Source organism: Andrographis paniculata, unplaced genomic scaffold, assembly GCF_009805555.1.
Source record: "Andrographis paniculata isolate CXL003 unplaced genomic scaffold, ASM980555v1 Contig5END, whole genome shotgun sequence".
Lineage (NCBI taxonomy): Eukaryota > Viridiplantae > Streptophyta > Magnoliopsida > Lamiales > Acanthaceae > Andrographis > Andrographis paniculata.
The window spans coordinates 4,395,791-4,418,313 of NW_026137595.1; the positions used below are offsets into that span (position 1 = coordinate 4,395,791).

The 22,523-nt window shown below is 34.5% G+C and overlaps 1 protein-coding gene and 1 non-coding gene across 2 annotated transcripts; one reads left to right on the forward strand and one right to left on the reverse strand.

Annotated features, from left to right (window-relative positions):
* Window positions 1-15,001: 15,001 nt before the first annotated feature.
* Window positions 15,002-16,689, reverse strand: LOC127258787 (uncharacterized). The gene is made up of 5 exons (XM_051285780.1): window positions 15,972-16,689; window positions 15,795-15,857; window positions 15,620-15,713; window positions 15,501-15,516; window positions 15,002-15,082 (listed from the first exon to the last, which is right to left on the reverse strand). Exons 1-5 carry the CDS (start codon window positions 16,687-16,689, stop codon window positions 15,002-15,004), a joined length of 972 nt encoding a protein of 323 aa, XP_051141737.1.
* Window positions 16,690-18,116: 1,427 nt separating this feature from the next.
* LOC127259210 (small nucleolar RNA R71) lies at window positions 18,117-18,223 on the forward strand. The gene has a single exon (XR_007840455.1). It is a non-coding gene; the product is annotated as a small nucleolar RNA R71 (small nucleolar RNA).
* The last annotated feature ends 4,300 nt before the right edge of the window (window positions 18,224-22,523 follow it).

Genomic DNA, 22,523 nt, shown 5'->3' on the forward strand with positions numbered 1-22,523 from the left:
CAGTAACTCATTATTTTGCTCAGCTAATAAAAGACATGCAATGAGCTGTGAGTACTTTTGAAAATTTTTCTCGCGATACTGTTGTTGCAGCACAACATTAGAAGCATGAAAGGCACAGAGAGTCTTCTCCAATTTATCATTCTCAGTAACATTTTCTCCGCAGAGTTTCAACTGAGATGTAATCTGATGGATAGCAGAGTTTCAACTGAGATGTAATCTGATGGATAGCAGAGTTATACTCTGTAGCAGTTTTAAAATCCTGCAATCGCAGGTTAAGCCTCATGTTGGGCTTTGGGGAGAGTGATATATTTCAAGTGCCCAAATCTCTCTCTCAATTCATTCCACAAATCAAGTGGATCTTTCACCGTCAAATATTCGGACTGTAGAGGAATGTCCAAATGATGACGGATGAAAATAATATAGCCTTAGCCCGATCTTGGCTTGTAGCCGTATTTTCACTGGCAATTGTATGAACAAGGCCCATTGAAACCAGATGTATTTCTACATCCAGGGACCAAGTCAGAAAATTATTGCCGGTGAGAGAAAGATGTTTAAAAGAAAATTTTGTAAGATTTTTCATAGTTTAGAAAATAGATAATATAGATAGTATAAAAATAAAAAATTTACCAAAAATAAAATGGACAAGAGCCTTCGTGTTGATAACGTGTTATGTAATATATAATAATATAGAAATAGGTAAGATATATAGATATATATGTATATCCTGTGTCGTATGTATATATGTAAATATATATATTACTTAATGACTATATTTATAATATATATATATATATGTATATGATGTAATGATGAGATTGATATGGTGAACACATAGATGAGAGAGTGGGGAGGGATTGATATTATTGTCTTTTACACAAGTCTTTGGTACAAGTATATATAGAACCTTTTAGCCAATGAAAAACATCCACATCTGACATGCATAGTCACTTCATAGGTATGCTTTGTATGATTTATGAAGATGCTACGCAGCATATACATATTTTGACATTATATTATTATTATTATATATTATTATTATTATCATCAACGTTATGAACATAACATATCATTATCATTTCAATATTATTATTATATTACTCCTTCCGTCCAGTTAGAAAGTATACATGTTTCTATTTTGGGACGTCCAATTACAAAGTAAATATTTCATTAAATACTTTATTTTTTTTCCATAAATACCCCTACTTTACATCACATCATTACTTTTACACCAAAAAGCAAGGGCAAAAATGTCATTACACTACTTTTAACTACCCACTATAATTAAAATACTCTTATTTCTTAAACACCGCGCCAAAAGTAATTGTATACTTTTTTTGTGGACGGAGGGAGTATTATATACATTATATTATATTTATTTATTTTTATATTTATCCATTTAACAATCTCTATAATTATAATCAATATACAAAATATGAATAAAATTTATTCCGAAATATTAATTTCTTGATCCCAAAATATTATAAAATATTTATTTGCTATAGTAATATTATTTTATACGCTCCAAAATCGGGGCATTACATAGATAATAATAAAAATTATATTTCAAAATTATTAAATTTTAATTACCCTTAATTAGGGGTATAAATGAACATAAAATTATATTATAATTTACTTTAATCATAAAATTAAATAAATTATTTTGTTATCTTTAAAAATGTATCAATTATAATTTTATTAATTATGATATACTTATTAATATTTATTACATATTTATTTTATTAAAAAAATCAGAAAAATGAAAAAAAAGATTTGGTAGGATGGACTTCACATCGATCTCTTTTATATATATATTATAATATTATTATTTTATATACTCCGAAATCGGGGCATTACATAGATAATAATAAAAATTATATTTCAAAATTATTAAATTTTAATTACCCTTAATTAGGGGTATAAATGAACATAAAATTATATTATAATTTACTTTAATCATAAAATTAAATGAATTATTTTGTTATCTTTAAAAATATATTAATTATAATTATATTAATTATGATATACTTAATAACATTTAATACATATTTATTTTATTAAAAAAATAAAAAAATAGAAAAAAGATTTGGTGGGATGAATCTCACATCGATCTCCTTTATATATGAATAGATTATGTTGATAATGAATTACAATATAAATAAAATTACATAGATATTAAATACATGCCAAATAGCAAAACAACCTCTTGTAATTTTTCAAATTTTCTGAAAACCCCTTGTGATTTTAAAATTCTAAAAAACCTAATTGTGGTTTTCGAAATATTGCACACTCTCCCTCATCTCTAAATTTGACTAACGGATGTTAAATTTTATTACATTTGACCGTTATACCCCTATTTATATATCTTTTAATTTATTTTTCTCTCTTTTCTTCTTTCTTCTTTCTTCTTCTCGTCTCCCAAACAACATCAGATTCTTCCATCTTCTTCTTCACACGCCCGATTTTCCCCAATTCTTTTTCACGCCCCCGCAGCATCACCCGTTCTTTTTTTTTTCTTTTTCTCCAATTTTTTTTTCTTCTTTATCTCGAATTCTTCTTTAAAGAATAAAGAATTGGAAAATAATAAGAAAAGAAATAAGACGACAAGTAGAAGCGGCTGGAGCAGGGAAGAAGGAAGGAAAAAGAGAAAAAGAAGAAAGAAGGAGAATGAGAAGAAGAAAATAAAGAAGAAGAAGAAGCTGGTTGAACCAAGTTTTTTTTTTTTTTTTCTCCAATTTTTTTTCTTTTTCTTCTCTCTTTTTTTCTCAATTTTCTTTCTTCTTTATTTTTCCTCCTCAATTCTTATTTTTCTTTATTTTTCCTTCTTTCTTCCTCAATTTTTCTTTTGCAACTGGCAACATCAAATTTTTTTTCCCTTCTTAAATTAATTTCAAAATATGGATGTCAAATTGATTTATTAGATTTCTGAGTTTGGTAAAACAGAAGAAGAAATCGATAGTGAGCAATAAATTTAGGATTGATTACAAATTTGGTTATTATAAGCATTAAAAATTAAATGCCTAAATTAAATTAAATATCATATATTTTTGGAAGAAAATAAAATTCCAATAATATAAGTATATGGTATTTAATTATGCACATATGTTAAATTTTGTACAATAAATATTAACCATTAATGCAAAAATCTGCTTATAATGAAAGATATCGTACAAATATTACGGGCATAAATAGAGCCATAATAAATTTGGCATAAAAATAAATCAATTTTGTCAATAAAGGAAGTATATAAATTAATATCTTCCGAAAAAGGGCAATGATATAAAGATCTTGGCGAGAAAGGAAGGTGCACAATCAAATCCGTCAAGAATGAAAAAGAGCATATGATGGAAAATGAAAGATTATAAAATCTTGACACACCACGTGGCACAATTCAAAAAGGAAGCCAAGGTCACCCCTCCTCTATAAATAGGAGCCATGGCCAGTTCATTTGAGACACCGAAGTTACATCTAGGATTCAAGCAACGGGGTAAGTCTCTAGACTCTCTATGTATTGTTCTTTATGTTCTTCATGTCCTTCGAAGCGTTCTTCATCAAAAGTCACTAATTTGGACAAATGATCCAATATTGGTTGACGAATCAATGAAGTTAGCGTTCTTCGTCGTATGTCCGAGCCGGAGGAAGGATCAAAACTCTCTAAGCCGTTGAGGAATTCGTTAAAGCCAAGGAAAGGTCTCCAAAGTTCCTCTCAAAGCTTCAAGATGTTCATCGCGTTCTTCAACAAAGCATCAACTAGGCCCTATTCGATCCAAAAGTCAAAGGAACACGCCGCCAAAAGTGTTATGGAGCACAAAATCCACATCTTCAAGGATCAAAGCCCCGAAAGCCATTGAAGAGTCCAACAAAGCCAAGGAAGAGCATCCAAAGTTCATCCCAAAGCTTCAAGGTGTTCATTGCGTTCTTCACCAAAGCAACAACTCAGCTCTCTTCGATCCAAAAGTCAAAGGGACACGCCGCCAAAAGCGTTATGGAGCACCAAATCCATCTCCTCAAAGATCAAAGCTGCGGATCGTCCAAAGAAGACATCAAATCCAAAGCCGACGATCAAATCGTCCACACGGAGACCATAGCCCTCCAAATGGCGGCAAAGCCAAACCAAAGATCAAAGCCGTAGATCGTCCAAAGAAGGCATCAAATCCAAAGCCAACGATCAAATCGTCCACACGGAGACCGAAGTTCTCCAAAAGTTGGAAAAGACAAACTAAAGATCAAAGTTGCGGATCGTCCAAAGAAGACATCAAATCCAAAGCCGACAATCAAATCGCTCACACAGAGACCGAAACTCTTCAAAAGGCGACAAGGCCAAACCAAATATCAAAGTCGCGGATCGTCCAAAGAAGACATCAAATCCAAAGCCGACGATCAAATCGCCCCCCACAGAGACCAAAGCCCTCCGAAAGGCGGCAAAGTCAAACCAAATATCAAAGCTGCGGATCGTCTAAAGAAGACATCAAATCCAAAGCCGATGATCAAATCGTCTACACGGAGACTAAAGCTCTCCAAAAGACGGCAAAGCCAAATCAAATATCAAAGTCTCGGATCGTCCAAAGAGGACATTAGGATATTTTAGTAATTTTATACATAAATATATAAGTTTATGGACAAAAAATCGCATAGCAGGCGCGTGACATACAACCACCGTTAAATCCTAACGAAGAGATTTTTTTGCAACATTTTGAAAACTACAAGAAGCTTTTTTTGGAGTTTTAGAACACAGAGAATTTTTAACAAATTTAAAAAACCACATAAAATTTTTGCTATTTTACCTAAATATATTGATTATAATATTTTAAAACTCTATGTTACTCGTTATGTCATAAAAAAGTAAGCCCACTTTTCTTATTTTGTTGTTATAAAAAATTAGATATTTTTATTTTTTAAGAAAAAAAATTATAAGTCCACTTTTCTTATTTGCTGTTATAAAAATTAGGTATTTTTATTTTTTTAAGAAAAAAGATTATCACTTTTTACCATTCTTAACAATTTTTTTTTTCCTTTTTCTTATTTACTATAAAAAAATAAAAAGTATACGTTACATTAAAATATGGCTTAATATATAACATATATGCTTAATATGGTATTCTAGTATAAGACCATATTTTATAAGTTGTAATATTTATTTATTTATTTTTGCGCCGGTACCCATATATTTTATACTATTGTCATGTGTCGAAATCAATAATAGTATGTTGTATGAACTCACTATCAGAAATTTGTAAAATGATTCGAAATTAATAATAGTATGTTGTATGAACTCACTATCAGAAATTTGTAAAATGACTCGAAAAATTGCCTCGGAAACACTTCTGAGTCTATCATAATCATTTTATTAACTTTATTTATTTTTAGCTTCGGAAAAGGTCTCGGCATTTCCGAGGCAAGTGTTTTAATATTAATTGAATGGGATTTCCCTCGGAATTTCTGAGGGTAATGGATATGTCTCATGGAAAAAGTCTCGGCATTTCCGAAGCAAGGGTTTTAATATTAATTGACTTGGAAGAGTCTCGGAATTTCGGAAGGTAATGGATATGTCTCATGAAAAAAGTATCGGCATTTCCGTGGACGACATTTCCGAGGCCGTGTTTTGGTGGGTGATATTAATATTTTGCAACCAAAAGTCTCGGCATTTCAGCAGACGACATTTCCGAGGCCGTGTTTTGTAGAGTGGTATTAATATTTTGAAACAAAAGTCTCGGAATTTCCGAGACTAATGTATTTTTCATGTATTTTAAGAAAAAAGTTGCGAATTTTCGATGCTAAATTTAATATTATTTACATAAAAAAGTTTCGGATTTCCGAGACTATTGTCCATTATTCCTTCCATCCTTATCTTTAATTCTTCTGTTTCTTTGATTTCAATCATTCACTTGCCTTCATCTCCACCGCCTTCTCCATCGCCTTCATAAGGTACACTACAAAAAAAAATAATATATTTGTAACGGAATTCCGTCCCTAAAGTTCACGTAGCTAACGTAATTCCGTTCCTAATTCCGTCTCTAATGTCATTAGTAACGGAAAAAGTAGATTTAGAGACAAAAAAATTTTGTTACAAAAATGATTTTTTCTTGTGGTGGTATACTTTCTCTGAAAATTTTATTTATCTCTAATATTTCTTTAGTTAGAATTTACCTTGTTTGGTTAGAGATTTAGTTACTCTTAACATTAAGCATCCAATGTTTATGTATTGATTTAACTTTTAAAGTTTATTAATTAATTATTATGAAATTTATTAGCTAAATTATTTTTATTTAGTTACTTTTTATTATAGTTAAAAATAAATATATATTATATATTTTACTAATTATTTTTTTTAATTAATAAATGAAATTTAGTAAAATTATTTTATTGTTCAAATTGAGTTATGTTTTACAATAAGTTTTTAAAAACTCAAAAATAAATTTATATATTAAATTGAGTACGAGCATTTTCTATTTAAAATGCTACAATTATTTTTCTAGTTTGACAATCACTTTATAATATTCACATAATTGGAATATATCTCTTATTAGTTGGTTGATTTTGTATATATCATGAACTGATTTTACATCAATATATTTTAGTGTATTTATAATTCGTCAAAAGTTTTAAAATTATCTAGACTATTAAATAAAGATGTGTTACATTTTTTTTTAGCTTTTTTAATTCTATTTATTTTTTATTTAGAGGATTTAACTTTAGACATTTACATAATGTATTAGAATGCAACCATTTTCTACTTATTCTCCTAGTTGCAGGGATTGTTTAAAAATTAAATATCATAACAATGAGCAACTCAATATATATAATTGATGTAATCAAGTTGATTGATTGTGTTTCTTTCTTTTTTTTTTCAATACAAATTTGTTCTAATAATAACTATCGCGTTTGAATTTTAATTTATTTGATAATCAAATATTTTTTCTTAATAGCATTACCTTAAGCGAATTCATTTTTTTATTATTAATGTTCACAGTAGAAATAAACCCCAACTCTCGAAGAGCATGGATGTATTCCAGGAAAGTTGAGGGCCAAAACAGATTGTCTCCACAATTTGAAGCAAGTGTGGCAGAATTTGTAGCATGGGCACAAGCACAACACGGCTGGGTCGTCGGAGGAGAAATTTTATGTCCATGTTTGAAGTGCAAAAATAATAAATATAGAAGCCCCGAGGAAGTCACGGTACACCTACTCATAAGGGGCTTCATTGCAAATTATCATACATGGTTATTTCATGGTGAGGTGTTGACATTTCCGAGTAGCTATGAGGTGGGAGTCGAATGCAGCTATAATCAAAATGAAAGGCAAACCGAGGTGGCATCTACAGTCACGCCGGTTACTGCGGATAACAGTGATGAAGAGATCGATCCTGGTGGATTCGAAGGAGTTGCAGATTTTCCGTTTTCAGAACATTTAGATCAGGAAGTGACATTTTCCAGATGAGTGACGCACTACGGATGGCCGATAAACCCATGTACGAAGGTTGTGTTGGTGAAACACAACTTTCGATTGTGATTGAGATGTTGCGCATTAAGGCACAAAACAACATATCAGATGTTGCATACGACGACCTGTGTAAAATGTTTGGGCGAGCACTGCCTTTTGGTAATAATATGCCAAAAGACTATTACAACACACGAAAATTGACTTCAGATATGGGGTTGCCGACCCTGAAGATTGACTGTTGCGTGGATGGTTGCATGCTGTTTTGGAAGGACAAAGAGCAGTTAGACATGTGCAACTATTGTGGCGTATCTAGGTGGAGAAAAGGATTTTGGCGTAAGAAAGTCCCAATGTTACAGATGATCTACCTCCCATTAAAGCCACGACTCAAACAATTGTACGAGTTCAAAGAAACTGCGCATGAGATGTGGTGGCATGCCACCCACTCTAACGAAGACGGGCAAATGAGCCACCCTTGCCACGGTGAAGCATGGAAACATTTTGATCGTACTCATCCGGAGTTTAGTCGGGATCCTAGGAATGTGCTTTTTGGACTATGTACTGATGGTTTTGCACCGTTTGGTACTTACGGTGGGAATACTCGTGTTGGCCCATTATTCTAACTCCGTACAATTTGCCACCAGGTACTTGTATGCAGAAAAAATATATGTTTCTATCGGTGCTCATTCCTGGACCAAAGAACCCCAAGAAGCTCCTCGATGTTTATCTTCAACCTCTAGTCGAAGAGTTGGTCGATCTATGGGAAGAAGGGTACATAATATATGATGCATACACAGCGCACAATTTTCGGGTACGTGCTGCTCTACTGTGGACTATTGGTGATTTTCCTTCGTATGGTATGGTGTCTGGATGGAGCACGGTTGGGATGTTAGGATGTCCTGTATGTATGGATGATAATCCAACGTATAGACTACAATGGGGAAAAAAAGTTTGCTACTTTGACTGCCATCGGCGATATCTTCCATCAGATCATCCGTTTAGAAATGATGGTAGAGGATTTATACGAGGAAAGGTGGAGATTGATATCGCACGAGGTCGTTTGTCTGGGGAGGTGGTATGGGAATGGCTTCACATTATACCACGAGTTGTCCACTTGGAGAACCAACACACGGATATGGCTAGGTACACAAATGGACAAAACGGAGTATTTTTTGGGATCTTCCGTACTAGAAAGACTTACTCATACGACACAATTTAGACATCATGCACATCGAGAAAAATGTGTTCGATAATATTATACATACAATTATGGACACACCAAGAAAGACGAAGGACAATATCAATGCAAGGAAGGACATGTACACTCTTTGTTATCGGCCTGAGCTTTCAATTATACCCGATGGGGATGGTCCTAAGAGAAAGGCTACTTATGCGTTCACTCGTGCACAATCGCGTTTGTTATGTCAGTGGGTGAGCTCCATTAAATTTCCAGATGATTAAGTTTCGAATCTAAAGCGGTGCATCGATGCATCGGGGATGGGACTTTCAAAAATGAAAAGCCATGATGCAAATGTATTCATGCAACGACTTATTCCTGTTACAACTCGTTTTATGTTACCTAAATACTGTTGGGAAGCATTGACTGAGGTCAACATATTGTTCCAGGTACTATGTAGTAGTACTTTGTACCAACAACAACTGCATGAACTTACACAGTCTACACCTCTTGTGCTATGTAAGTTGGAGAAGATATTCCCACCCAGTTTTTTTGATACAATGGAACACCTAATTGTCTATCTCCCAGAGGAAGCTTTACTTGCCGGTCCAGTGCAATATAGGTGGATGTACCCATTTGAACGGTAAATTTTCTGAGCATACATCATAATTGATCACTCTGATATTTTTATGGGCAAGGCAATGATCATTGTCCTAGATATAGTATATATTTAATATTGCAATTTTCTTCATCACTTGAAGAAGAAGGTGAAAAATAAGGCCCACGTTGAAGCGTCTATTAATTCAATGTATGTTGTGGAGGAGCTTGCTGCTCTTTCAACTTTGTACTTTCAGGAACAAGCATCAGCAAACACAATTGACTTGCAACCGACTTCTGGCCCAGAGCCATTCTCAGTGTTTAATTTTCCATGAACCTCAAGGGGGGCATCAACCATGCAATATATATCTGAGGTAGAATGTCATTGTGCAGGCACATTTATTCTTCTAAACACACCTCAGGTAGAAACATATTTCCAGTGAGTACATCCTACTTATTTGGTGAAATTAAACTATTTCTACCCATTTTATAGTTTTGCAATTCACCTTTGGTTGAAGATTTTATCATGGGTGGGCAGTCTCCAAGTGTAATAGAAACCAAAGAATGGTGGACCGGATGGTGTATGACGGATACTTATCATGGTTTAAGCAATCTATATTGAACCGAAGTCACGGTAGATGCTCTCGGATGTTACAAGCATTGGCTGTAGGTGTGAGCAACCGAATTCAATGTTTTAAAGAGTACATTATTAACGGTTACAACTTTAGCACATATGATTTTTGCCAAGATAAAGAATCTCAGAGATATGGCGTGTCGGTGGTCAGCAGCAGCAGTGACGGTGCAAGTACCGAGTACTTTGGCATTATTGAGGATTCACTTCAGTTTTCCTATGATCTGAATTTTTCCATAAAGGTAGTTTTGTTCCAATGTAGGTGGGCTGATCCAAATCGAGGTGTGAGGTCACATAATCTGTACGACATTGTTGACGTGAATTTCCGTTACACAATGCATACAAAGGAACCATACATATTGGCCCAACAGGCGAAACAAGTATTCTACACAACTTATCCTAACAGCAATGCGGCCACAACAAACTGGACATCGATGATTAGGACAAGACCGCGCAAAGTTGTTGAAATGACATGGGACGATTCTACCTACTAAGCCGATCGTATACGAGCACAACCAGCACCAGTTGATGGAAATCAATCCCACATGCTTGCGGATGTAACAGGAGGAGGTCCCCTATTCGCGGAGGATGTAGATATGCCCTCTACGAGTTATGCACACGATAGGGACGGTGAAAATTGCACAAGCGACCATGGACCTAGCACGGAATTATCTCTAACAGGATCTTTCACTAGTTATAATGAATAAGTGCAACAGAAGTTTACTTTTCAGGAATATGCATTGGCTAAAGAGAGCTTGAACCTCTGTCCATGAGACTAGATATAATAATTAGAGTTTTATGAATGACTATAATATAAATGATTGTTTAGATATTTCAAATGTTGCTAAAATAGAGAATATAATTATATTATTTAACTAATTTATATACAAATAAATTAATAAAATACCCATATGTGGAATCAATCAATTGTAATATCAATTAAATTTTTCTCTAAAATAATGAAATAAAACAAATGTGAAAAGAAAAATTATATAAAAAATAATATGATAATTACATTTGAATACTACATGACTTAATTGTGATTATAATGAAATATAAAGTAAACTATCGGCTGTGGAACCGCCGGCCTGCGACCCGCCGTTCACCCATCAGCCACGAACCGACGGCCTGCAACCCGTCGTTCACCCACCAGCCTCGAGCCGCTGGCCTGCGACCCGCCGCTCACCCCCTCCTCCCACGACCGGTGCGACACCCTGGCTTCCGATAGTATCTTCCCTATGTTTACTCTCTCCCGAAATTTCAGTAAATACAAAACTTGTTGATTCCTATCGATAGATTTTACTTATATCGAACTTTTGGAATGAAATTGTTCACGGATTGTTGAATCTTCTACATTTCCTGAATGTGAATAGTTGGCAAATCGAGGTGAGTGCGCTTGTGTAACAAAATGTGAGTGTGTCCTAAATTCCTAGTTTGATTGTATTATTCATGGTTTGTCGTTTATTGAGTGTGAGCTTTTACTTTTCAACCTCGTTTGGGTTCTTTTTCTACAGGACAAAAGGTGTAATATAATGCCCCGTTTTTTTTTTTTTTCAGTTTCGTAAAAGGATGCCTTGATCCAAACATCTTGTTCAATGTTGTCATTGGGGAGCACTAAGTTATGTTTGTACATTATGTATATATTTATATGTTGTACTAAAAAAAGTGAGTAGACAAACACTTGTTAGCTCACTTCGTTGCGAACCTTGATTTTGGGGTGGAAATTTGGTTATGTTTAATAGATAATATCACAATTAGTGTCGGCAGAAGTATTTATCCTTTTATTTGATAGACCTCTCTTTTTCTGGAAAGGATTGAATAATATAGAGCAACATCATAATAAAATAAATTTAAAGAACACAAACTTAGATAATTTGTTTCTTTATTTCTCCTGCATAGTTATACAGCCTTTTATTATATGTATGCGTACATATATTTATTATAATATATGCGGTTTTTATGAACCGTTTTCTATATCACCCTCTTGACAGTGATGGAAAATCAACTGCCACTTTACCCGCACGACGAGGACATGTTCGACGAGGCAAGTCAGAACGCAGCCAGGCGTGAAGACTGTGACCAGCAACCACCGTTGCCAGATAATCGACAGACTATTTCGTCATGGACTTTTCAGTAAAAATTTTATAGTTCGTACGCATATTTTGTGTTTACCTAGGTAGGAAATCACGAGGTAAAGCTCACTGATTTCCGTGTTGTGTTTTGTTGTGAAGTGCCACCGCTGGTCTCACTAAACAAATTAGAAATATCGTCACCTCAAATTTTACACACGGGTGTATAACATGGTCTGAAGTTCCAAGTGATACACGGGATCGATGGTTTCAAGTGTTCATGGTTAGTTGTAATATTTTTATGACCTAACTTTCATAATGCATTTACATATTTCTTTAATATTGAACTGGATTTTATCTATTCTTCAAGTAGTTTATATTCATTTATTTGGTGTGTTGAATGTATAACCAAGCGTATATTGAGTTTATCTAGTGTCATATGTCATTTCGCGCGGTCAATCAAATATTTCACCTACTCCGTGATCACAATTTAATGTAATATAGGGGAAGGGATCGTCTCCACTGGGATTGTGTGATTCACTCTTTCGTGTTCTAATGCAGTAAACAAAGGGGAAAATTTCTTTTATTATCTAATGAAAATAAAATAACAAAGCAATTAAATAAAGGGGGAACTGACTAACAAGGGGATGTCTGGCTCAAGGGATGATGCAGTTATGGCACTTGTGTTTTATCATTAATTCAATAAATTTTATTCTTATTAAAGTATCAATAAATTGGTTATAGTTATCAGCAAGCTCTGACAACCAATTTTTCCTTACAGTGTAGGTAATTAAGGTACGACTGTTAACTACCCCTAATTAAGCAAATAAACCTAGGTGCGCCCATAAGAATATTGCCTAACCGCATCGTAATCTAGAAAAACCCAATTCAAAACAATTACTACCTACGATGAGCAATTAGATTTGATTGTCTAACCCCCGGGAAGGAACTATTCAACCCAGTTATCACCTATTCAAGTGCGAATACAATTACGGATATCCTACCTGAATTGACTTTAGATTATCAGACTAATTTAAATATCGGTACCAAAATATTCAATCAATCTAACAATCACAAACGCTATTCTCAGAATTAGACAAATATTGATAATCAAAAAGAACTTTTATAAAGAAAATCAAGAATCTTCAAAACAAAAGAACCAAAACATTATCACCCCTCAAACCAGAAAAGTATCTACTCCATAATTAAATAACAAAGAATAAAAGAGAAAGATGAAGTTATAGTGGGAGGGGGAATCTTCTCTGTCGATTTGCTCCTGCGCGATCTATGAATCTGTCAGTCTCCTGCTCCTGTGCGTTTCTGCCCTAGCCGTTCTCTCCCATTTTATTTAATTTTTGCCCTAATTATTTTGTAGATGGGCTTTTGGACCTTTAATTAATTTCTCATATCAAGAGGGTGTAGTTAGTCATGGTCATGACTAACTAGGTTGTGCAAATCTAAATTTTTCTTCCATTTCTCTGCCAATTATGCCAAATTTGATATTTGCCCTCTGCACACAGCAAATAAACAATTTGTATATAAATTAGGTATAGTCCAATCAAAATCACTCAAATATCACATATGATATGAATATAAAACGCATGCGATTTCTAACTATCAATTCTCCCCACACCTAGATCATGCTTGCCCTCAAGCATAAATTCAAAATAAGCCAAAGAAATCGCAGGCAACTCGATATGACAAGAGGATCCAACACAACCAATTCAATCCGAATTTTAACACATCAAGCCAAGTCAACCTCACAAGACAAAGTGTATTCGCACATGCTCTCTGAAGAAATTAAGTGTATAATTTGCTCAACACTTAGGTAGTGCAACAAAAGATTATTCTACAGGCTTGAGTAAAAAATCAAATCCCCCTTGCTTAAAATATTCAAATCCAGCATAAAGAATCAAGGGAACCTTCAACAAGGGTTGTAACGGGGCTTATGGTCAGGGTAGGAAAAAGGATATACAAGGGCTAAAATATGTCAGAAAAGAATACAATAAGAACACGATGCTAGCATATGAAAAACAAATCGGCATAAACAATGAAATCCTTACTCTATTCACTACCCAAACTTTAATAATGAAATTAAATGAAAATACTTTATTAAGATAATTATTTATTTATTTATTTTTGTATTATTTTTTTCTTTCTCTCTTTTTTTTTTCTTTTTTTTTATATATATATTTTTTTATTTATTGTTTTTTTTTTTTTTTTTTTGGCTTTTGCCTTTATATATGTATATATATATATATACCTACACTACCCACAGTTATTTCTTCATACTATGACTTATTCGTATCCAAAGTTCGTTTCTAACTAGTGCCGAAGAAATGAAGTGCATCACAACATGGACTTAAAGTAATTCATTCTAACATAGGGTTCAAATCAGAGAAGGCTTAATCAAAAGAAGGGTATGAGGCTAAAAGACAGGTTATTATAAAAGAAAAATAGGCTAAGAAGGCTCAAATTGGCTAAATAGGGGAATATATTGTGCTGGGTAATAAAGAAAAGCTTAATGGGTTACCTAATGCCCTTATCATTTTCAAAACGCAAGACTCGATAGTTGCAAGGTCAACATGCATAATCACTCAAGTTCTAGGTCATCTAATTGAGCACTACATATCACACATGAAAGAAATTTCCAAAAGCTTGAATATATGCAATTTATTTTCTAATGTGACTTTTGGAACATAGGCTCAAACTCTCACATGGTTCAAACGTCGACTTGACTCAACATATCACCAATCAAATGTCATTAGTCATGCCAAACTAACCTATCACACAAATCACCTTTGACTCACTTCAGACAAATCTAAAAAACATGCAAAATGACAGCAAATCAGGCATAAAAGGTAGCACGAAAATGAAAATTTTGCCCAAAAATTTGCATAACTCTCCCCACACCTAAAGTATGTATTGTCCTCAATGTAAAGAAAGCAATAAAAGAAGAGATGAACTTCCCTGGAGTCCATAGGGGGTATAGTAGATGGGAGCTTTGTTAACACCTCTTCATTTGATCGTGATTTTTAGGGAGGCTTGAAGTTCTCTTGAGTCCTGCGAAAACAACTAACCAACGCAAGCCATTTAAGAGGAGCGGATGTGGTGATCGGCGATGATTGAGCAGGGGAGGAAGAAGTCGACGGCGCCGGAGGTTGGAGGCGGCGACTAAACCAAACAAAACTATCAAAAGTGTTATTAGCAATTAAACAATAAAAATAAACAAAATTAAAGAAAACAATTAAATGATTTTGGGTTGTCTCCCACAAAGCGCTTTTCTTTATAGTCTTTGAGCTAGACTTCGTCGCGTCTCAGTTCTGAACATCGAAAACGGCAACGGGTGCCGACTTTATAGGATCAAGTGAGGGTCCCTTGTGGTATAATTTAAAGCGATGTCTATTGGCCACACACTTTTTCTTCGGCTTAAAATTTTGATTCTCCTTATGACATTTTTTCGCTACCAGCAATGGTGATCCCTTGGGAATCCATCTCCACTTTTCGACAATATTTTTTATTTTCTTACTCTCTCCAGTTGGTCTTTTTTCTAACTGTTTTGTCAACACAGTTCTTCGTTTATTCTCATTACCAACTTCACAAGTTTCCTGCAACACAGAATTAATAACATTAATTGCATATAACGATTCAGATTCAACAGGACATTTGACGGGATTAAAAATATTGAAATAAAATTCTTCTCCATCAAACTCCAAGCTGAGTGTGCCCTTTTTAACATCTATCTTTGTTCCTGCAGTGCACATAAAAGGTCTTCCTAACAAAAGAGGCAGTGGATTAAAACAATCTGCATCGTGCATATCAAGAATATAAAAATCAACAGGAAAAATTAATTCATTCACTTGAACTAATACATCTTCTATCATACCATCGGGATAAGCATGGGTTCGATCAGCAAGTTGAATAATAATTCCTGTTTCTTTTAGAGGCCCTAGATTTAAAGAGTCGTATATTGATTGAGGCATGACATTAATAGCAGCTCCTAGATCTAGCATAGCCTTAGTTATCTCAGTTTTTCTAATCTTACAAGGGATAGAAAACATACCTGGATCACCTGTTTTAGGTGGTACCTTTCTTTTTATAACAGCAGAAACGTTCTCACCCGCTATAATATGCTCGTCCCCTCGCAATTTTCTTTTGTTGGTGCACAGTTCTTTCAAAAACTTCGCGTACTTGGGGATTTGGTTTATAGCTTCCAGGAGCGGGATATTAAGTTCCACCTTCTTGAATATTTCCATCATCTCTTTTCGTTTGTTTGCCATTTGTGGTTTCTTCAACCTGTCAGGAAAAGGAGCTGATTTAGTTTCAGTAGGAGGAACAGAGTCAGGAAGTAGCTTTTCGTGAAGTTCCGTTTTTTTTTCAATCTTCATCTTAATCTGATCCTCATTTTGTTCCTTTGAGATATGAGGTGGATCTTCCAATTCATTTCCGCTACGAAGAGTTATAGCACTCGTATTCTTTGGATTAGGCCGGGAAGAACATTCAATCTTCGTATCACTGCAGATAGTGATGGCGCTGACATTTGCTGGATTTGGCTCAGGCTGAGCAAGCCACTTTCCTCTTTCACGTAGTTGTCTCACCTCCTCCGACACTTGATTGATCTGACCTTGTAATTTTTCGACAGTTGACTTCATCTCTTGCTGGAATTGCAGGGTACTAGTAACCATAGACTTCACCAAGTCTTCCAAAGATGGACTGGAGTTGCTTGTGGGTGCTTGGGGCGGTTGTTTCTCATAGAAACGAGGTTGTTGCATCTGTTGCATAGCTCTGAATGGTTGATGAGCATTACCCTGTTGTGCGTTTCCATAACGCAGGTTCGGATGATCTCTTCAGCCTGGATTGTAAGTGTTGGAGTATGGATTGTATGCTGGAGGTCTATTCATACCGTAGTTTGTAGTGTTCACATCCACTGCACATTCTTCTTGGAGGGTCGGACATGCATCTGTAAAGTGTCCTTGACGAAGACGTCCAATCTTCAAGCATTCAAATGCCCGTGGGACCCATTACTCGAAGCCGAGCTCGTCAATTTCAAAAATCCGTCACTGCATTGATCAGACGATTTTTCATGAAGAATCAATTTAAAGATGATGCTTGGAGACCACTTAGCCCTCACCTGATGCTCCTTCAATGGGACCCGCAAGAATCTCAATTGAAAGATCAAGAGAATTGCTAATCATGGAAGGTTATCAAGGGAATCATCAGTTATGGAGAGAATCACTAATCATGGAAGTATATCAAGGGAATCCTCACTTATGGAGAGAATCACTAATCATTGAAGTATATCAAGGGAATCATCACTTATGGAGAGAATCACTAATCATGGAAGTATATCAAGGGAATCATCACTTATTTCCTTTTATTATAAGTTTCCATATAGTATAATTCCATATCTAAAACTTCCGTAATTATTTATTTCTTTATAGTTAGACTTACCTTTTGGTTGTTTCCTTTATTATTTGTTGCCTTTTATTTTCCTCAATGACCTCTATATAAGGTCCTTGCCTATCATTGTAATACGAACCTTTTTTACATCTTGAATTGAATTTCACTTTTATATTTTCTAGTGTTAGAGAGTGATTTCCTCGCATTTAGAATCTCAAATCGGGTCTTTGAAGTGATTTCATCGGTTCGTGGCTTCCAATCCTTTGCAGTGGGATTTAGCCTATTGTTTGTGTTTTACCTGTGGATTGATTTCAGGTCCGAGACTTATTCTCGTGGTTGGTTATCATCCATACTAATTCACATTCTCTGCACTATCTTTCTTCTTCCTTCTCTTTTCTTTTATACATATTCTTAATCCATTTGTTCTATTGAACTTTGTGGGTAAGAAAATTATATTGGTTATAATTATACGCGGCCGGGCCGTGTCAATCCTGTACTCGTGCATATTCCGCACGCCTTGACCTGAACACTCGGGTTGGATTTTTCCACGACCATCTTGCGAACGAAGCTCGTCAACTCAGAAAGTTGTTGCTGCATCGATTGGATGGCATGGTCGTTGCTGTTTCTGCTCATATGTCCAACATCTCTTGAACCAAATTGTTGCGTGTTTTCAGCCATCCTCGCAATAAGATCCCAAGCTTGTGCCGGCGTCTTATTTACTAAAGCTCCACCACTTGCAGCATCGATAATGTTTCTGTCCATCAACGAAAAACCATCATAAAAGTATTGAATCAATAATTGATGGAGAATTTGATGTTGTGGACATTTAATGATAAGCTTATTGAATCGCTCCCAATATTCATGGAGCGTTTCACCTGATTGTTGCTTGATGCCACATATCTTCTTCCTCAGGATCGCAGCTCTGGAAGCTGGAAAGTACTTCTTCAAAAATTTCTTTTTCATGTCGTTCCACGTGTCGATGCTTCCGGGTGGGAGATAGTAGAGCCAATCCTTTGCAGCATCTTTGAGTGAGAATGGGAAGGCTCTGAGTTTGATCTGTTCGTCAGTAACACCTGGTCGTTTCATGCTGGAGCACACCACGTCGAACTCTTGCAAGTGTTTGTGAGGTTCTTCACCTGTAAGTCCATGAAAAGAAGGCAGTAAATGGATTGAGCCCGATTTCAGTTCAAAAGCAATAGTACCTGTTTGTGAGCGAATACAATTACGGATATCCTACCTGAATTGACTTTAGATTATCAGACTAATTTAAATATCGGTACCAAAATATTCAATCAATCTAACAATCACAAATGCTATTCTCAGAATTAGACAAATATTGATAATCAAAAAGAACTTTTATAAAGAAAATCAAGAATCTTCAAAACAAAAGAACCAAAACATTATCACCCCTCAAACCAGAAAAGTATCTACTCCATAATCAAATAACAAAGAATAAAAGAGAAAGATGAAGTCATAGTGGGAGAGGGAATCTTCTCTGTCGATTTGCTCCTACGCGATCTATGAATCTGTCAGTCTCCTGCTCCTGTGCATTTCTGCCCTAGCCGTTCTCTCCCATTTTATTTAATTTTTGCCCTAATTATTTTGTAGATGGGCTTTTGGGCCTTTAATTAATTTCTCATATCAAGAGGGTGTAGTTAGTCATGGGTCATGACTAACTAGGTTGTGCAAATCTGAATTTTTCTTCCATTTTTCTGCCAATTATGCCAAATTTGATATTTGCCCTCTGCACACAGCAAATAAACAATTTGCATATAAATTAGGTAGAATCCAATCAAAATCACTCAAATATCGCATATAATATGAATATAAAACGCATGCGATTTTCAACTATCATCATATAAGATGGATGTCTTAAATAAATGCAATAACATCTACTCTCTTCCGATATGGCATCTAGAATTTATATCGCTGGGATGCTACGGATGAGGGGAACATTCAGACCTTGTTCAAGAGAAAAGGGTCTCAAATTTTATCGCGGGCTTTGAGGGATGTCCGAAAGAAATTAAAGATGCCACAATGGGTCAAGCCAGAGTTGCACGCCCACATGATTATCAAGTTTTCAAGCCCGGAGTATCTAAAAATTCGGGAGCGCAACAAGGAAAACAAGAACAAAAATAAGGATGCATTGCTGAATAAGTATAGAGGCGGAGCGTGGTCGATGGATCTTGTACAAAAAAATGGTGAGAACATGTACATTTAAATATAAAGGTTTTCGATCGAGCTTAATTTTTATGGTAATAACCTCATTTGTTGTTGTTTATTGTTTAACATAACGTTTGCATGGTTGTTTAATAGGAAGAGAATTTGGGTTGACCTCCCTCTGCAATTGAACTCCATGACTGTTGTTGGAAATAGAATGATGGAACGTATCCTTCTACGAAGTTAGCCGAGATAGCGGTATACTATAGTTTATTTATGTGCACAATATGTTTTACATGAAAAATGAATCTCATATGAAAAATTACTCGAATTTTTTGGAAATACATGTGTGTGATATTACTTGCAAAATGTTAAGTTATTGTTGATACATCACTTCCTCATGTAATCTCTAATTGGAAATATAGGAGAGTCTGAAGAAATACTGTGAAGATTACGGCACACAAACTACTTCTACAGCGAGAAATGAGCTTATCAAATCTTATGGGGGCTACGACAAGAAAGGTCGAGGGGCAGGGCTCGGCTCACAAGGGAGCACCGCAAGAGTAGTATTACGTGGATGTAGTTCACGTGCCGTCCATAACACCCCACAAGCTCACAACTGCCTTTCGGAAACAGAGATAAAAGCTCAACAGGAAACTTTGAGACAGACCCTAGCTGTTCTTCGGCATCAGGAAGAGATGATGATACAGGTAATACATGGTTTGTTAAATTATTGAACGTTTAACATCTCGCTATATTTTTATTTTGATTATTTCAACCATGTATCATTTATTATGTTAGTGAGCACAAAATCAATTTTGTGTAGAAATAATTTGTTGCGATACTTTGTTCGACTAATAAAAACAATCAAAGCCATGTAAAAAGAATTACACAATTATCTCTTCTATTTGTTATATAGTTACTTTGAAAGATAATATTGTTGTAATACATGACGATATATTTGTGATAGGTGCAACGGAGTATTGCGATGATATTGGAGGCTTTTGTCTCGGGAAAAGCCCCCAACACCGAGCTTTTATTTCCACTTCTTGCCAGCCAGGGCCTTCTCCAAAGCCCATTTATGGCAACAAATGAAAATGATGTGGTTTAAGTGATCAACGGGGATAACGGTGTAGACGACGGATCCGAGAATGACGACGATGATAGTATGGACTTGGATGAAACAATACCTCCGACTGAATATCAATGACGTCTGTAAGTAAAATCTAAAAACTCTAACTTTCCTACCGATCGATATTTTTTGCATTCTGAACTGGTGGCCTAGATATTGTGCATTCTAAATTGGTGGCTGTGACTACTCTTATTTTGTTATATTATGAAAGTCTTCTATTCGATGTGCCCTTACATTTTGTCGGAGGCTAATCGATTGTATAGTGTACAATTGAATGCGAATTTCGATGAAAACGTATATTTTGTAGCATTTTGTTGAAAGTGTTCGTGATGTCTATGATTTTGGTGGATTAATAATTTCCTTTATATTTATAATTTATTTTTTATATTAAATATTTAGTCATTGTTATAACTCCCAGTAAAAATAATTATATTTTTTTATAACAAATATAAAAATTGAGAGAAAAACAAAAAAACTTTTAAAAGCTATTCAAGCTTCGAAGCATTACTACCACTGAATGGCCTAAGATTTTCCCTTTTCGAGAGCATTGGAAATAACTTCGGAAATATCCGAGGCCATGTGATGCATTGGTGAGTCGAATAGCCTCAGAATAATCCGAGGCCATGTAAAGTGCATTGGCGCGTGAGTTGAATAGTCTCGGAAAGTTCCGAGGCTATTCAACTCACGCGCCGGGCAGTGCAGTGCAACAATAGTTTCGGAAATTTTGAAGCTTTTGAAATTAACCTCGGAATTTACGAACCAAAAAAAATGGCAACGGCCTTTTCTCTACGGGGACAGTTCGGAGACAAAATCCGAGGGAAAAATTAATTTGCCTCGGAACTCTATTAAATTCCGAAGTAAATTTTCCGAAGCTTTTGTAACAATTTATGGTAGTACTATTTTATGATTTGTTAGCTTATATGTTGTATTTATATTACTTACCTCATTCATTCTATTTGAAAGGAGTTTTTGGAATTTTGTAGTAAGTTAAAATATTAAAAAATAATAGTATTTTATTAATTTAGTGAAAATCTTTAAGAGATTTTGATATTTTTACCCATTGACTCTATATATAAAGTAAATGTATGTGTAATGATATATTTGTAATTTAAATAAAAGTTAAAGATATTTTGATATTAGATTATGATTACTTTTACTTAAAAAAAATAAAAAAATTAAAGCTATACTTTGAGTTTGATTAACAAAAATGGTAAAGAAAATATTTTGAATTAAAACGGAAAAATATAATAATATAATAATATGAATTATTTGTTGTTATGTAATATTGTAATTACTTGGATGTATTTTGTGTGCTTTCATTATTCTGAAAATATTGACGTGCTTAAATTTCAATTACATTAATTATGGTTGCAAAATTACAAGGCAATTATGAAGTTGAAATTACGTAGATCATTGCATTATGCCTAATTGCATCACTGCTGCCATAGACGGTTTTTGTATTTACGAATTTGGGTTATAATTGAAATTACAAATTTATCCTCAATTTAATCTATATATTAGTGCTAATGATCTATCGGTAAATTAAAATAAGCACCATACAGCAAAACACACCCTAATTATTTATCGGACTAGGTTATTTAATTAACTTTTTTCTATTTAGAATTTCTTATAGTTCCAATGAGATTTCCCGAAAATGTTCAAAAAATTGTGCAATTTGAAGAAGAATGTATGGAAAAGAAAAGAAATTTAAGTTAAGTTTGACCTGTAGTTGTTATTAAAAAAAAACTAAATACAATAATAAGAAGAATGGATGCAATTAAATTGTCACATAAATAGCACATTTCCAAACAAGTCAAAATACCAAAAGGAAGGCTATTTATTTACGCAGAATTTAAAGCTCAGAAATAAATACTTACCACCAGCACAGCACAGCACAGCACAGCACTATAAATTGTCGTTCGA